Source organism: Ursus arctos, unplaced genomic scaffold (genome assembly GCF_023065955.2).
Source record: "Ursus arctos isolate Adak ecotype North America unplaced genomic scaffold, UrsArc2.0 scaffold_4, whole genome shotgun sequence".
Lineage (NCBI taxonomy): Eukaryota > Metazoa > Chordata > Mammalia > Carnivora > Ursidae > Ursus > Ursus arctos.
The window spans coordinates 39,116,957-39,135,768 of record NW_026623056.1 but is presented as its reverse complement, the minus strand read 5'-3'; the positions used below and the strand labels follow the sequence as shown (position 1 = coordinate 39,135,768).

The following is an 18,812-nucleotide window of genomic DNA, read 5'->3' as shown; positions in this document are numbered from 1 at the left end:
ACAGAAGAAAAACTACAAAAGTCTCAGTCACGTAAGAAGATGCTCATACATGATTCAAGGCAAAAGAAATGCAAATTAAAACTATGCAGAAATACTGTTTCTCACCTATTAGACTGCCAAAGGGCAAAAATTGGACAATGTACTTTGGAGCTGTGGAGTGACAGGCATGCCGATATAATGCTGGTGGGAATGGAGAGCGTTACAACTTCAACAGAAGGCAATTTGGCAATATATAGCAAAATTACATAATTACAGATTTACATTTCTCTTCTGACCCAGCAATAGCAAATCTCAGAATCTATCCTAAAGATACACAGGCAACAGTATGTAAAGAATATATGCACAGGGCTATTCATTACAGCACTGTAATAGCAAGACTTTGAGAAATAACCCAATGGCCACTCACTCATAGGGGATTAGTTTACTAAACTATGGTACATCCATGAAATGAAGTATATTGAAACTCTTAAGAAGAATGAGGGATAGCTCTATAAACTATTATGAAGTGATCTCCAAGACACATTGTTAAGTAGAAAAAGCAGGATACACAAAATTGTATGTAGTACACTACTGTTCATCTAAGCTAGATGGGACGGAGACGCGTGTGTGTGTGTGTGTGTGCACACGTACGTGTGTGTTCTTTCTTTCCTTGCTTATTATTTCAAAACTGAACAGATAAAATTGGAATAGGAATAGAAATAATATGTCTCCGATTTTATAGATTTGACTTTGGAACCATGTAAGCATTTTCCATAATTATAACACATAACCAAATTACTTGTAAACACTAAAATTATGAAGCAAAGGGAAACAAATGGAAGTAACTGCATGTAGAATTGGTTGCATAACCACGTATAGAGCAGCTATTCCAACTGACTTTCAAAACACAGCAATTTGACTACATGCCTCTAGTTGAACATAACTTAATGACAAAAATAATTGCAAAAAAAATCTTCACCTATTTTCAATAATCATATTGTTAGTGGTAGTGGAACCTACACTAGAAAACTTCTGGCAGTTTTTTTGAAAAGTCAAACATGCGCCCACCATACAACCTGACCATTCCAATCCTCGGTATTTACTCAAGAGAAATGAAAACATATGTCCACACAAAGACTTGTGCATGAATGCTCATAGCAGCTTCATTCACAATAGCCAAAAGCTGGACACAACCTAAATATCAATTAACAGATACATGGGTAAATTGTCCATGTGATGGAATACTACTCAGCAACAAAAGGAACGCACAGCAACCTTGGTGATTCTCAAAATCATTCTGTTGCATGAAACAAGCAGACACAGAGTATATACTGTACACTACATGAAAGAACGCTACTAAAAAGGAATGTTAACTCATCGGTCTGTGGTGCCAAACAGCAGATCGCTGGTTGCCTGCAGATAGGGACAAAGGCAAGGATGACTGCAAATATACATGGAGGAGTACTTAGGGAAAATGGAAATGTCCTGTATCTTGTTTGTGATGATTCATAGGAATATGTCCAAACTCATTCAGCTGTACTTTTTAAATGGATGCAGTTAATTGTACATAAATTGCCCCTCAAGTGAATTAAATACAGTATCAGAAACATCAGATTTTAACACACGTACATGAGAACAGGCATCCACACAAATAAACACAAAACAAAATACAAATGGAAAAACCCTTGACACTGAAAATAATGTTAAAAAAAAACTTTTCCATCCAAGTCAAAGCATCAGTAGAAGTAAGATTGTTTTGTGATTTTAGTACAAATGAAACCTCTTACTCACTTTGAGCACCAGAAGTTTCCTTTCCCAAATCGTCATTGTCATATGCCTGAGCAAGCATACACCACCCACACAACAGACATTGTATGGGCATGACTGTGCAAAGCCATTCTCCAAAGGCTTCCTCCAGCGAGGGGGGGGACGGGCTCTCAGAAAGAGCACATGGTTTTTTTGTGAGGTTAAACAGTTTTTATCTGTTCTAAAATCCTGCGGTCTGCTGTGCTGTCCTGACTAAAAAAGTGAGAGATAAGCATTGTTGGTATTTCACCTCTCCCAGTAAAAACCCCTGGTCAAGTAACTGCTAGTAACCTAATTAGAATGTGAATTAGGCCATCGTCCAATAGTTACTAGGGTTGCTAAGATTCATGTATTATTTCCAGTGTACGGGGATGGGAAACGAAAAAGTTAAAGATTTCTTGCCCTTTCATTCATTTGCAGTTTCTTTGAGGAAATGCAAACAAAGCAGTAAGGAGGCTAATACAATGAATTTTAAGCTAAAATAACGCTTAACTGGGGAGCGAAACTGGAGCCTGAAGTATTTGTTATGCTCTAATAAGATGCCCATATATCTGCAAAAGAGAATCATGTGGCATAGTTCCATGTTTCTGCTTCTTTTGACATTTCTTTACAGAACTTGGGGCCTCTAAGCTAGTACTAATTAACGAGAAGTCATTCTTATTGCTTATTATGGTCTTTCCATCTTCACTTGTCATCTTTATTGTTATTTAGCATTGAATGAATTTATTATTTAGGAAAAAAACAGAATACACTGAAATGTATTTCAATACATTGAGATCTATGGAAATATCCTGATAGTTTTCATAAGGAAAACCAAGTGATGAAATTATTTCATTCTACATTTGACGTTTCAAGCTTTCAAACTTCAAAACTCTACAAGTTATTAGAACAAATATAGTGTTGGACCATCGTGGATTACACAACAGCTACAAAATATGAGATATGAGTTTTACTTTTTACTCTGCTTCTTTTCTGAATCATTTTAGATAATTAAATGAATCCATATGCTCTAGGTTTCCCCTCTACAAACGCAGACTCTCATTCTTAAATTAATGAGTGAGGAATAACTCATGAAAGGTATTCAAAGCACACTACAGACTGAGGTATTAAACCCAGTTATTAAGAAGCAGTACACCTCACCTAAAGATTCAAGGTTTCATTTAAAATAAATGCAACTTTGAGGCTGAGATCTTAATCAGACAAAGACCTGGAAACTCAAATTACACTGCTAGAACAACCTTTATGCAGCTACGCTAAGCACGTAACTTTTTCTAATCAACAGTACGGTAAAGTCAATACAATACAGAAACCTTTACTCTCAACCCTTACTTCTGGCTCCAGAAAGCTTTAGATACCAGTTAGTGAATGTTTGTATGGCATTTTATAAAACTGCATCTTGCAGATGTAGGTTAGACATAAAAGTATTATTTCCCAACAGTTATGAATGAATTCAAGCAAGAAGTTGTGGAATTAAATTGTGTCCTTTTTCAACAATATTGAGAAGGAATTGTCACCAAAATAGGCTAATATATTTCTTCCTCTAATGCAGTGGTTTTCACATCACAATCTAGGAATTATGAAAGTCTATGGTAGCCAACCAAAAAATCCATGAACTTTGTAACTTTTGGAGGAAGGAACCTAAATTATAATTTTATTTCTGATATATAATTAAAAAGCAGCAGCACCCAGTAGGAACAATTAAAAGTGTCACCAATTCTCCCCAAAACTCTGTTATTTACAAATAGCAAATAGGAATGCTTGAAATAAAAGACTCATGTGAATCTTTTCTCTACTAAAGCTGCCTGAAGCCTAATGCATAAATTTTGGAAATGAAGGAAATGTTTTCTGCTTTCTAAGATTATGATCAGATTATGATCAATAGTAGTTTTCATTCAAATGGCACCTGAGTGACCCCCTATCAGGTGCCCACCTTTGGACCGGTGGAGGGCAACTGGAAGTTATATTATCATTTATTCAATTACAGTACCTGGCACTTAATAAATGCCTATTTGTCATAGGCATAGAGTTTTAATCTACTGGGAACAATAAACATTAACCAAATAATCAAATAATTGAGTGAAATTGCAATAGCAGTAAATGAAAAGTGTGAAAAATGTATCCTGAGCAACTTATCCTAGTCTTGAGGTGGTGGACAGCCCCAGTGTTCTCTCTTCCTGATATTCATGTCTGTAGAATTCCCTCCTCTTGACTGGGTTGGACTCACTCATTCACTTAATGAATGGAATATAGTAAAACTGATGTATGTCAGTGCCAAGTGTCGGTTATAAAAAGACTGCGGTTTCTGTTCCAGTGTGCGCACGTGCTCTTTCTCTCTCTTTCTGTCTCTCTCTCTCTCTCCCCCTCGGGTCACTGCAAGAAAATAAGTATTTGTTTGGGGTAATTTATTATGTAACAGTAGGTAATTAATACAAGATCCAAAAGGCAAGAAGCTAATAATAAGAGAGAGAGAGACAGAGACAGAGAAGGAAGAATATTCTAAATAAAAGTACTATGATGTGCAGACGACATATGCCTGAAGGGAGTATAGAAAACTAGGATTTGAAGACCCAGGGCTGGGGCACCTGGTTGGTGTAGTTGGTTAGGCATTGGACTCTTGGTTTCAGCGCAGGTCATGAGCTCAGGGTCATGAGATCATCAGGCTCTGCATTCAGTGAGGAGTCTACTCAGGTTTCTCTCTCCCTCTCTCTCTGCTCTTCCCACCCCCCTCTGTGCTCTCTCTCAAATAAACAAATCTTAAAAAAAAGAAAAGAAGAGAAGAGAGGAGAGAAGAGGAGAGGAGAGAGAAGAGAAGAGAAGAGAAGAGAAGAGAAGAGAAGAGAAGAGAAGAGAAGAAGAAAAGGAAAAGAAAAGAAAGGAAGGAAGGAAGAAAGACCAGGGCCAAAAAAAAGAGAATCTCATCTTTTGCTATTATGCTAGGTCCACATAATGATTTCAGAACTTTTTTCCCTGAGACAAATGTATCTTCCTATGAAAAGAACAGAAAAGAAAAATAAACATTTGCCATTTTAGCTATATGAAATATAACATGTTTTTTTAATGTTTTTTTATTATATTATGTTAGTCACCATACAGTACATCCCTGGTTTCCGATGTAAAGTTCGATGATTCATTAGTTGCGTATAACACCCAGTGCACCATGCAATACATGCCCTCCTTACTACCCATCACCGGTCTATCCCATTCCCCCACCCCCTCCCCTCTGAGGCCCCCAGTTTGTTTCTCATAGTCCATAAAATGAAAACTTTCTCCTTCATATGTATTATAGCTTTATATTTCCATTATCATGAATCCTTGCTTCTGAAAAAGGAAGAAACTGAAATACGAAATAGGAGATTTCTTATCTTAAATCATATTTGTTATTTTTCTGCACCAGAACTTCTTCAAGGAAAAAAACTACTTTGCAAGCATTTGAAATTTTAGGATAAAAATTATTTATACTAATGTACTATAACTATAAACTTAAACATGAGTAAATCTCGCACATACTATTCAGCAAATGAAAGCAGCGATAAAATATCAAACACAGGATGATTTCATCTATATGCAATCAAAAAAAAAGGGGCAAAATAAACATTGTTTGGGGCTGGATGCATACATGGTAAAATGTTTAAAAAGTCAGGGAATGATTACCCCAAAAGATAATGGCTACCTTTACAGCAAGGGTTGGGAGGGAGAACTTACATAAACTTTCATAAACATTCACTGTGTAATTGTCCTTGAAATGCACATATGTCATATACTCTGCAATATCTATGTTAATATAAAAGAAAATTAAAATAATAAGTTCAAAGAAACACACAAAGTATGATTAGTACTTACATTTTTTAACATAACAACGTGAGCAATTGATCCTTGTATTATAGCATCAGTGATGCTGTTATTACGGTTTAATTTATAGAAGTGATTAACATTTTCAAAGGTATTAATTTAGTAGCATACAACACCAAATTAGGTGTTCAATAAACAAAATATTGGGTGAAAACCCAAAGTTCTAGCAGAACAAATTCAGAAAAACATCAAAATTAGAGTAAAGAAAAATTGACTAATATTTTGGCTCTTCCATTTATTACCTCTGCAATCTGGCACACATTACTCTCTGAACCTCAGTCGCTTAATCTATACATATAGGATTGTAGTATCTGATAACAGTGGTCATTTGAATTCATAAGGGGAAGAATAATCATTTATATCATTGATAAATGGTATTAGGAAAACTACCTAGTCATTTAGAAAAAAACAAAACAGATTCCTATCTCACTTCTCACACAAAAATAAAATAAAATGAACCAAGGACTGAAATGATAGATGATAGATAGATAGATAGATAGATAGATAGATAATAGATAGATAGATAGATAGATAGATAGATAGATAATAGATAGATAGATAGATAGATAGATAGATAGATAGATGATAGATGTATGTACTGGAAGAAAACATAGGTAATTTTTTTTTTAACTTAAATGGGACATGGAGTGAGAAACATCTCAGTTTGCCAGGGAATGAAGGTTTTCCTGGGACATAGGATATTTAGTGCTAAAACCAGGAAAGTCAGGGTGCCTGAGTGGCTCAGTCAGTTAAGCATCTGCCTTCACCTCAGGTCATGATTCTTGGGTTCTGGGATCTAGGCCCCCAACTGACTCTGTGCTCAGTGGGGAGCCTATTTCTCCCTTTCCCTCTGCCACTCACCCTATTTGTGTTCTCTCTCTCAAGTAAATAAAATCTTTAAAAAAAAAATTAAAAAAAATAAAAATAAATACATAAAAATAAAACCAGGAAAGTCCGAGGCAAACTGGGACAGTTGTCACTGTGAGTAAAGAAACCTTTCTAACGCTGGTACAAAACAGAAACCACAAAAGAAAACATTGAGAAAGATGACCATAGAAAGAATTTTAAATTTCTGTATGGCAAAAAAGAAAAAAAAAAACCTGTAAACTAATGTTGACAAGCAAAAACCGGTGGAATATTTTGAACATTTATGATAAACAAAAGGCTAATTTCCCCCCCAAAAAACACAGAAAACACATAAACCAATTTAAAAAAAGAGAGTGAGAGGTGGACAACCCAATGGGAAAAAAAGGGCAAAAGATACGAACAGGCCAACAAGAGATAAGGTTAAGTAATATGTTGAAAGGTGACTTAGACGGTAACTATAATTATACTCTTCAGAGACAACAGAGAGAAAAATAAAACACCCAGAGAGTTTATAAAAAGGAAGAATAAGAAAAGTTTAAGTAACAACTCCAAAACATAAGCATCCAATAATGAATTCCATGGATGAATAAAATTTGGAAAGCAAAAAGAATTATGCTAAATAACAAATTTGAGCCTAGTTTCCAAAATGATATTGCCTCAAAGCCTGTATCAGTTGGTCGGGACACAGTGCTAATAAAACCCATATTGTGGGGTTAATTTTTTTTTCAGGCAGTTACCATCACATAGTCAAAACTAGTTAATAGGGACAGATTTGTTCCCTAGCCCAGGACAGATGTTGTACAAATGGGTATCAGTGATCACAAGGGACAATGTGTTGAACGGATAGTGACTACCCATACATATCAATATGCAAAGATATATGTACTAGAATATTAATTTCAGCATAGTTTTTAATTCCAGAAAACTGGAAACAAGAAAGTTGATCTCTAAGGACTGATTAAATAAGCTTTGAAATAATATCCATGAGAGATATTTGAAAACTGCAAAATAATCATTAAGATACCATCTTTTGAATGTAAAATTCAGACACAATGTTAAGTGCTTTATATGCACAATTTAACTTAATCCTTGCAGCAACCCTAGACACTAAGTCAGGGGTTTTGGGTAAAATCTCCCAATTTTAAAGTTTTGGCAACTAATTCAGGTTTTTAAAAATATTACATGAGCCAACTAAAGGTGTCTGCAAGCCGGATCTAGTCCACAGGTTGCCAAATTGCCGTCTCTGGTGTGGAAATTAGAGAAGAGGCCAAAACCAGAGTCCCCAGAGCATTTATACTTAGATATCTGTTGGAAGAAGAGGAGTTAGCAAAAATGATGAGGAAAAGAAGAAAGTAAATGCAATGCCTTATTGCACGACAGGAATCATCGAAATCAAATCACATAGGAAAAGTCTTAAAGGAAGGACTGAGAGGTTTTATAATTTACTAGCAAGAAGGTGGTGAGAGACCTGTAGTGGCTGTAAGGGAGGAGTGTTAGGACAGAGGGATGAGCACACCATTGAAAGGAGCCAAGCAGAAGCAATTGTCAACAAATGGAGACTTAGTCTTTCAAGATTTTCAACCCTGAAAGTATGGGAGAATGACAAAGGGCTTTACCTTTTCATGTCAAACCTGAGAGAGAGAGATGGGATGATATTTGGAACTATGAGGGGGAGAAGGTATCTAATAGAGGAGAGCACAGCATATTTGTAGATAGAAAGAGGGAGAACGAGAATTTACAACAGTGATGGTAAAGCAGGATCCTAGAGGTACTGGCAGGAAATGAGGCCAAAGCAAAGTTTGCTTTTGAAACGCCTGGGTGGCTCAGTCGCTTAAGCAACCAACTCTTGATTTAGGCTCGGGTCATGATCTTGGGGTCCTGGGATCGAGCCCCGTGTCGGGCTCCCTGCTCAGAGGGGAGTCTGCTTGAGGATTATCTCTGTCCCTCTCTCTCTCTCCGTCTGCCCTTACCCCACTTGTGCTTTCTCTCTCTCTCTAAAATAAATAAATAAATCTTAAAGAAAAGCAAAAAGGGGAAAATACTTAGTCCCTAAAAGAGAAGCAGAAAGGGCAAGAGAGGTTACAGATACAAGAGGCATTTTGAGGAAGCTCATGTTGACGAACGTTTTCAGAGTATATCTACTCACTGTCAGGTAGCTGTGCAGAGCTCTGGGGGTGGTAGGGTGCATGAGGTAAGGTCTCTACCCTCAGAAAGGTCATCATTTGGGGAAGTTAAAGAAGTCCACATTAGATGATAGGTAAATTAGAAGTGAGCAGCCATTTGCTGAGCACAGGGGACAAGATGGATAGTTTGGGTGAGAAAGACCTAGCACAGTGTTTAAATCCAAGCTCCCATCAAAAGCACCTGCGAAGGTTCATGAAACCCAGATCTCAGACTCTGTACCCTGATAAGCCTGATTAAGTAGGTTTGAGATGGCATCACAGTATCTTTAGTGATTGAGGCTCTACAGGTGACTCCGTCTCTCAACTAGCTTATTTACTGGTTTAGAATAACCCTGGGGGAACATCTAGGAGGGAGACAATGAACAACCAATGGAATGATTTTTTTGGAAAAGAAAAATAACTAGATTTCATTATTTTGACTTGGACATTTTTTCTGAAAAATCGTCAATACCACAAAATAGGATTATATAACCAGATATCCTCATATTATGCAATAGTTCAACCTTTGGGGAAAGGTAGCATTTCATGGCAAACTAACAAAATGGCAAGGAAAAAGAAAATAAATCACTAAACAACTAACAGCTACATATACACACACCCAGTTTGGAAAAGCACCTTTACTGAATCACAGAATGTTCTCAAATGACACCCTTTGAACACACTCAGGTTTCCCCTATGTTGATTGAAAGAAAAGAAGTTAAATGCTGCTTTCTCCTCCTAGCTAAGATCCTTTCTCCTTTTGTTACTGCCAAACATCGAGAACGAGTGGTCTGTGACCACAGCCTCAATTTCCTCCACAACCACCCTCTCTTCAACACCAGCAATCTTGTGGCTCCTACACCCTTCCATTCAGTACACAGTTTTGAAGGTCACCAGCTCCTTGAAAGTCAAACTTTTGGCCTTTCTTCAGGGCCGGTGCCCCTGGGTTGTTTGGAAGATTTTGATGCTATTAACCACTTCCCTTTCCTTGTAAACCCCTTTTCTTAGCCTCTACCGTTACTCCTCTGCCCTGTCTGTCTCATTCACTTTCCCTGCAAGCCTGTGTTTCTCTTCAGGCACATTTATGCAGACAGTCCCCCAAGTCTCATCTGCGCATCTTTCTCTCTGCACCTTTTCTCATCATTCTCCCCCACTCCCAGAACCCCAACTGGGCCTCTATACAGTTCCTCCTTGTTGTTGTTGTTGTTTTTTTTAACCACAGCAGTCATAGTTTAGCTCCCTCTGCCCTTCACAGGGGCTGTTTGCCCTGCCTGGAATGTAAGTCCCTCAACACTTCCTGCCTAGCTCTCTCTGTTCATCTTCCTCTCAATCATCACTTCCGAAGGGAAGCCCTCCCTGACCCTCATAGACCGGACCAGACTTGCCAATTACACAATTGTCACCCTCTATTTCTTCTGACACGTTATTTAATTATGTGCAATAATGTATTTAATGCTTACTTCTTCTCTGAGAGTCTAAGCTTCGTGAGAGTGTGATTTATGTCTGTCTTGATCAAGTACCCCCCAACATGAAGCAGTTTCTCACACGTGACAGACACGCCCTTACTTCTTAACTGACAGAACAACTAACTCACATTTTAGCTTTGACTCACTTTCCCTAGACAGGAATCTCTTCTTTTCCCGCACATACTTGCCACATCTCTTTTACGCTATAAGTTTGATACTACGGATGAGTTTCAAGCTCGGTTCATTTATTAAAAAGTTGGATGATATCTTTAGTAATTCCTTGAACAATGCTGGGCTTTGTTTGCCCAAGTATAAAATGAAAGGATTTAATTTGAAGGTTTCTAAAGCCCTTCCTATCCCAAAACTCTCTATTTCTCAAAAGTGTCATACATCTCCTTCATTCCACAAATGAGGAAATTATCATCTAAAGAGGGTAAACAATTTCTAGAAGATGACGCTGCTAGTGGTTAAAAGTATACCTCATGACAAACCTTCAAACCTAACACAGAGATATATAAGAATCTAGAAATTCAGGGAAAGGAGATTGAGATTTTTTTTTTTTGAAGATTTTATTTATTTATTTGAGAGAGGGAGTGTGAAAGAGCACAAGCAGGGGGAGCAGCAGAGAGAGAGGAAGAAGCAGGCTCCCCACTGAGCAGGGAGCCTGATGCGGGGCAGGACCCTGGAATCAGGACCTGAGCCAAAGGCAGAGGCTTAACCATTTGAGCCACTCAGGCACCCAGAGATTCAGATTTTACTGAGAAAATGAAAAGCACCAAAATATTCAATGTGTGGATGAAATTTGGAAGCAAAAAGGCATTTAATACTATAATACATTCAATTTCAATTTGAATATCTGCCTTTCCCCATCTATCCAAACTTATCATTCAAGATCCATTTCCTCCATTTAGACTTCAACAACTCCAACCCACTGTAATATCTCCCATCTTTGGATTTTACTAAATTCATAGATAATTTCAAGACTGACCAATTTAAAATGTTCTCCAATTATTTCATCTTACCTTGATCTCCCTAATTTATATTGCTAATAACTTTTAGGCACTATTCACACACACACACACCATAAATAACTCCGTATTCTTAATACTTGTTATTACTTTATTAATTGCTTAAGCATAGATGTTTAGAGGAAAACATTATGCAGATTCGTAACTCTCAAACTAGGAAAGGAAGACAGGACTGAAATTAATGAAAACAAACCCCTTCTCTTTTGCAATTGTTTTTCATCTTTTTTTTCCATCATTTGCAAACCTGCTCAAGCTACCAACAACCCTGTTTTGATTTTTATTTCCTCTTCTTATTACTGCCTGCCCTCTAGTGGAAGATAATGACAAATGAACAAAATCAGCCCAAAGAAGAAAAAAAGTGGAGGAGTCCTTTTTAGTAATCAGAATCTTAATATCAGTGACTTTTATAAAAGGTAGAATCAAACTGATTAGAATATAAAATAGAATAGAATAAATAAATAAAATAGAATAGAATGTAAAATAGAATCAAACTGATTAAAATATAAAATATAATTTGAACGCAAGAAAAAAAATCTAGAACACAAACAGGCTAGAGTAAGGAGAATGTGAGGGAAGAGGACCAGACACAGAGCTGGAGAGCCCTGCTGGACAGTGTACCACTTAGGCTGTTTTAATTTTTCCCTTCAGATATTTTTTTAATAAACCTTGTCTACCAACTACCACATTGCTTGAATTTATAGGCAAATAAGTTAACATAAAAGTAAATAGACTTTTTAAATGTTATATTTTACATTCAAGTCATTAGTTCTTTTTGTTTTTAAAGATTTTTATATATTTATTTGAAAGAGAGAGAAAGAACACAAGCAGGGGCAGAGGGAGAGGGAGAAGCAAACTCCCCGCTGAGCAGGGAGCCCAACACGGGGCTCAATCCCAGGACCCTGGGATCACGCCCTGAGCCGAAGGCTGACTGAGCCACCCAGGCGCCCTGAAGTCATTAGTTCTTAGGTGACTTTGTGAATTTATCTTGTACACAAAGTGAGTTATTTCTGTTTGGGAGTATTAATAACAAAGCAGAATTAGTAATAAAGACATAAAGTCATGCCCCTAAGTAGTTTGCTTCTCATTATTCTAATTTATTTCATGGTGAATTTATCATGCAAATCTCTGCATGTAATACAATTTGCTTTTTTGTGTCCTGATCCTAAACATTTTGATAATTTTATAATTATACAAGCACAGCTCTCCGAGATTTGATTTACGTAGTATCTTCTAGTTGTATTCAGAAATAGTTTTAAAATTCAAACCCTTAAACCATTACAATTCAAAATTATCAATTACGTTTTCATCTTGATTTTTTGTTTCCCTTTACGCAAAAGTCATAATGCAACTTGACATGAATAAATAGCTCCTTGCTTGGCTGGCTTCCCTGCCAAGTTGGGTCCTTGTTTTCCACAATCAGATCTCAACTACTGAAATATTTAGATCACTTGATTTTTCTTAAGTGAGCAAGTAGTCCATTAAGCTTATAACCAAGCACAGGCATACTTTTTTTCCAGTGGTGTTATAAATAGTGGTGCGTTTAGTGAAAAGCATAGGCCTATTCAAATGGCTGGTGATGCTGCAGGCCTGACTGGGTGTGACTCTGCCATTGACAAGGGGTGCTGGACAAATCAGTCCACCTCTCTAGGCCTCAGTTTCTACCTTCATAGAATGGAAAACTGTCTTCCATGCCTACTTCACTGGTTTGCTTTGCAGATCAAAGGACAAAAATTATGTGAAAATTCTGCATAGAAAGGCACAGGAAGAGGGTACGGTTATTTTATTGTGCTCACCGGTAAGACTGTCATGTGGAAAACAGATTTTTTTGCTGGAAGGTAGGCAATATTTTATACGTCTTTTCTTTTTTCAACGATCAAATTATAAAATGTAATGCCAACTACACTGTTCCCTTGCAGCTGCTCCCATTTACTAAAAGTGAAACCTGAAAACTCCCTCCCACATCAACTCCTACCAACGCTCTGTAGTGAAACCAGGACACCCCCCCAAGAGCCCCCAGTGCCCTACAACTCCTACAAGAACCTAGACGTTGCAGTGTCCTCTCATCCAGAAAGTGTCTTTTACAGCCTACACGTCTTAAAGATAAATACAGACATACCTCACAGACGCAGCACTAAACAGCAAGTGCGTTCTATTTTCAAAAGCACCTGGCCATAGAAGGCGATTAAAAGCAATAAACTTTTCTAATTTATACTGTTAACCATATGGACCTGAATGCGGTGGGATTATTATTCAATTTTTTGAAGGGCAAAGAGAACCCAGATGACTTGGGTCGTTACTAGAAAATACTTGATTTATTCTGCCTTGTTCAGAAAAAGGGTGGGGGGGAACGGGGAAAGAAGGAAGTGGGCAGTGAGGCAAATTACAGAGATACCTAAAGCACCGTTGGACACAAAGTAGAACAAGTAAGACAAAGAGCAAAGTGAGAAGAAAAAAGTGAAATCAATCTGAGAGTAACCCCCTCCCCCATCCCTATGATTGCATTATCTTGCCTCGCTCCACAAGAAAGGCATAGAAAACTCCACAAAACCTGAGCCACGTTTCTGGCCACTCTCCTGTCGCTCTCTCACAGAGAATTCAGACTTACCGGGGAGTAAGAAGACAGTCAAAATCGGTAGAAGGCGTAGTTGAGAAGTCCTCCAAGTGCAGGGCATTTCTGATTTCTCGTCTTCTGCCCTTTACTTGGTACTTTGCCTCCACACAGGTGTGAAGGGAGCTGTGGACATGGTGGGGCTCTCTCTGGTTAGCGGCTCCGTGCCCGATCTTTCTAGCCCGTCAGCAGCAGGACACTCCCTTTCTACCAGCCTCTTCCTTCCACTCCGTGTTTTAGGCTGATGAGTAACTTGGAACAGAAGAAACTCTTCTCTGGAACTTGACACAGCAATAGATTTCCTGTATGAAGCACTGAAGCAAAGACGGAGGAAGCAGATTGATTGAGTTCTCTTTCAGCTCATTGGTCCCCCCTCGCACTTCTGCTGCACACAGACCAACTTTACAGTAAAGCTCTCAACGTGCCCAAGATAAACAGATTTGTCTAAACTTTGGATTACAAAGCAAAACAGGATATTTATCTGGCCTTGGCCCATCCCTTTCCATTTCCCAGTCACAGCGGCTTTTAGAAGCTTCTCCGAGTTGAAGAGGTGCATAGCTTCAGTAATAAAGTTTGGAATAAAATATCCTTCCTTATAAGGTCGACGACTCTAGAAGAATTGTAATGGGATTAGTTTCTTACTGGTACTATAACTAATTACCACAAACCCAGGGCCTTAACAACACAAGTTTTTCTTACAGTTCTAGAGGTCAGAAGTCCAAAATGGACCTTACGGGTCTAAAAGCCAGGTGTCAGAGGGCTGTGTTCTTTCTGGACACATGCAGCGAAGCCTTTTCCAGCTTCTAGGGACCACTAGCATTTGTTGGCTTGTGGCTGCATCATTCCCACCTCTGTTCCGTTGTCACATCTCCTTGGATAGTAAACCCTCCTGCCTCCTTATAAAGACTCTCGCGAGGGGTGCCTGGGTGGCTCAGTCAGTCAGTTAAGCATTGACTCTTGATCTCAGCTCAAGTCTTGATCTCAGGGTTGTGAGTTCAAGGCCCATGTTGGCGTGGAGCCTACTTAAAAAAATAATAAAATAAAATTTAAAAAAAGACCCTCATGAGTACATTGGACTGCTCAGATAATCCAGGATAATCTCCACATCTCAAAATCCTTAACTTAATCCCACCTGCAAAGTCCTTTTTCTGATGGAAGTTTACCTATTTACAAGCTTCGGACAAGGACACGGACATTTGGGGGGGGGACATTATTCTGTCTATCACAATTTAGTACTTATTTCCATTTACTTTCACCTTTAAAGAGACATACTGATCATTTGAGCCAAATAATGAATAAACACCCATCTTTAGCTGTCACGTATCTGGAATTCAGACTTCCCAAAAACAATTCTGCCTTAATGTGGCTAGCTCTCATATGCATTTAGACTATGTTTGGGAGGAAAGAAATCCTTTATGTGCTACGAATTTTCTACCCCAAGGGAAAACTCTCCAGGAAGGGGAAGAAAACACTGCAAACAGGATAAAGATTAAACAACATGCATTTTTTTTTCTTTTAGGTTAGCAGTTTCATCTTCCCTCTTGCCAAACATTAAACTATATATATATTTCCCCCCTTCCCCTTCTCAAGCTTTCCTTCCTGTGAACCAATTTGATTGAGACAGTGAAATTAGGCACTTGAGGGCATGGAGTACTTGAAGATATAGGCTATGTAACAATGGTGGACTATAGCAAAAACAACTTCCCCATTGCATAATATTTCACCAGGTGTCAGAAAATCAGTGATGAAATGTCATTTAAAATAAAGCATTCTAGGGGCGCCTGGGTGGCTCAGTTGGTTAAGGGTCTGCCTTCGGCTCAGGTCATGATCCCGGAATCCTGGGATCAAGCCCCTCATCAGGCTCCCGGCTCAGTGGAGTGTCTGCTTCTCCCCCTCCTCGTGCTCACTCTCTCTCTTTCACTCATTCTCTCTCTCAAACAAGCAAATAAAATCTTTAAGAAAATAAAATAAAATTAAGCATTCTGGTTTCCACCATGTAGAGGCTAAGGGTAAGAGGTCAAGACCTCAGGTTTTGAAAACGGATAGACCCAGGGTTGAGCCTCTACGGGGTAATTACTAGTCCAATGATATGAGGCAAATTTTTTACTCAAGCCTCTAACTTGTTCTTTCCACTTAGTATTATATTGACATGAGGATTTTCTCATATCATTTCATATCCTCAAAAAAAAAAAGTGTGGTGATCATCTGTTTTAATGCCTGTTCAGTGCCACAGCCCAAACTAAAGCACAGAAGGACTAAATGGCCTGCCTAGGATCTCAAAGTGACCGGTGACATAGCCAGGTGTAAAACTGGAGTTTCACGTTTGCTAGCCTGGCATTCTCTCCACTCAACTCCTCTGGTTTGAATGTCAGGCCAACAGCTTTCAGAGACTCTCTCATGTTCTCATCTCCGTCAGACCCCATCTACAATTAGCAGCTTAAGAGTCAACAGAATGGTGTCGAAACACATAGAATTCTCAAAGTAGATTTGGGAGGATGAGCCTTTCTTCCCCATTCCTCTACCTCCTCCATCCAAAGGTTAGAGGAGTACATCCCTAACCTCCTAACTCTCGCCCTTACCTCTTATGGAGAGCTAGTGCTTGGAAAAACAGTAAAGGCACCAGGAGTTTGCAATCCAAAGCTATGTCATGAAAGTCAATATAATAAGAGAAAAATGTGCTCGTCTAGTAAAAGCACCTCCTTGAAAAAATCTAAAGGTCCCAGATTCTCCTGAGCTGTGCCCCTTGGTCCAGGAGCCCAAAAGCAGAGCAGAAGAGCAAGATAGGATCAAGAGAAAGGTATAGCTCAAACCTGAGACACAAACCTTTTACCCCCTCAGTCTTCCAGCTCCTCTTCAATACTGCCACTTAAGAATCAGTGCATGAGGACTATCAAAATAAAAAGCTTCACATAGCTGAAGAAACAGTCAACGAAGCTAGAAGGCAACCTACTGAATGGGAGGAGATATTTGCAAAAGACATATCCAATAAAGGTCAGTATCCAAAATATATAAAGAATTGATACAACTCAACACCAAAAAAACGAAATAATCCAATTTAAAAATGGGCAGAAGACCTGAAAAATACTTCTCCAAAGAAGACATACAGCTGGCCAACAGACACGGGAAAGATGCTCAACATCACTCACCATCAGGAAAATGCAGGTCAAAACTACAATTAAAAAAAAAAACTACAAAGAGACATCACCTCACGCCTGTCAGAATGGCTAAAATCAACAACACAAAAAACAACAGTTGGTGAGGCTGTGGAGAAATAGGAACCCTCTTGCACTGTTTGTGGGAAAGCCAACAGATGCAGCCACTGTGGAAAACAGTATGGAGGTTCCTCAAAAAGTTAAAAATAGAACTACCCTACGATCCAGTAACCGCACTACTGGGTGTTTACCAAAAAAATACAAAAATACGCATTCAAAGGGATACATGCACCCCTATGTTTTTTGCAGCATTGATTACAATAGCCAAGACATCGCAAAACAGCCTAAGTGTCCATATATAAGCAATGGAATATTATTCAGCTGTAAAAAAAGAATGAAATCTTGTCATTTGCAACAACATGGATAGAGTTAGAGAGTATAATGCTAAGCGAAATAAGTCAGAGAAAGACAAATACCATAGGATCTCACTCATATGTGGAATTTAAGAAACAAAACAAATGAGCAAATGGGCGAAAAAGAGAGAGAGACAAACCAAGAAACATACTCTTAACTATAAAGAACAAACTGCTGGTTACCAAAGAGGAGGTGGGTGGGGAGGGCGGGTGAAACAGGTGATGGGGATTAAAGAGTACACTTATCATGGTGAGCACTGAGTAATGTATAGAATTGTTGAGTCACTATACTGTATACCTGAAACAAATATAACACTGTATATTAACTATATTGGAATCAAAATTAAAAAAACAAGGAGAATCAGTGCACATAAGAGGCAGAACTACATTGTGGTGGTTAATGTGGTGGTAGCCAAAACAAAAGGGCTTAGTAAGCTTTAATTAGTTAGAGCTGCTTTAAGATATAATGTCCCCAAATTTGCACTGTTGATTTACTCAAAAACTGATTTACCTGCCTATAAAGGCCTTTGAAGTAAACTTTTCCCAGTCAGATGCCCCTATGTCAAGTTCGTACTTAGCCACAATTGAAACCAGGTGAGAAGATGTTGCTCTCTTGCCCATTATGTAGAAGCTTTGCATGGATCTTGAATCTTACTGCACAGACTCCAATGGCCTTTTACCCCTGACCCTCTGTTCCCCACGGCCTGTCCTTTTGCCCTCTGGATTTGAGTGCTGACTGCCTAGAACACAAGTACCTGCTTGCCGCTCCTTTCTTAGCTGAATTTTCCGGATGTGTGTTCTTTCAAAAATGAGCCAATACCTACTTGCGTAATCATTTTTACTTTCTGTGAACTCTCTGGCTTAGACACATGGCTTGTTTACCCTGCACACACACATACACACATACCCTCGCACAAACACACTACTAAACACTTAGTCCCAAATCCCTCAATCGACCCTGGCCTCCTACTGCTAACGAGGTACTAATGTAACAATTTCAGAGATGAAAGACGAATGCCTAGCAATGGGAAGAATTTCAAGGACCTCAAACTTCACAACATTCCAGTCTTTATTTTACTTTCACCCTGCCCTCATGGCACAATGGTTAGAGATTTGAGGCTAATCAGTTACTTTAATTGAGGCATGATAATTCAATGTACAATTCATAAAATGTTGCTCTCTTGGCCCAACCCTATTACCCATTCTCCAATTCACCTCTCTGCAATCTTCATCGATTCAAGCTCTGAAGAATCAAGCTCTTCTGAAATCCTTGATCTTCTTCCATGCATAAGCATTAAATGTACTGATAAATAACTTAAAAGAGCCTCACAAATTGTTATTTGTATTTTCTACATTCTACTATTACACTGATATTTACCTTGAAAATTTTCACTTCCAATATCCAGTTGATGCTATGTCATCCTAGAATTCTTCTTAAAAAGTTAGACACAACATCTATCATGTGAGAGTTAACCATTATTT

General features: G+C 38.5%; 1 protein-coding gene across 1 annotated transcript in view; it reads right to left on the bottom strand.

Annotated features, from left to right (window-relative positions):
• Positions 1 to 14,266, bottom strand: part of CD200R1 (CD200 receptor 1) — a 29,981-nt gene extending 15,715 nt beyond the window's left edge. Inside the window, 1 exon segment of the mRNA XM_026493297.4 lies at positions 13,763 to 14,266. Coding sequence (XP_026349082.2) covers positions 13,763 to 13,829 — 67 coding nt within the window. The 5' untranslated portion in view covers positions 13,830 to 14,266.
• Between the last annotated feature and the right edge of the window lie 4,546 nt (positions 14,267 to 18,812).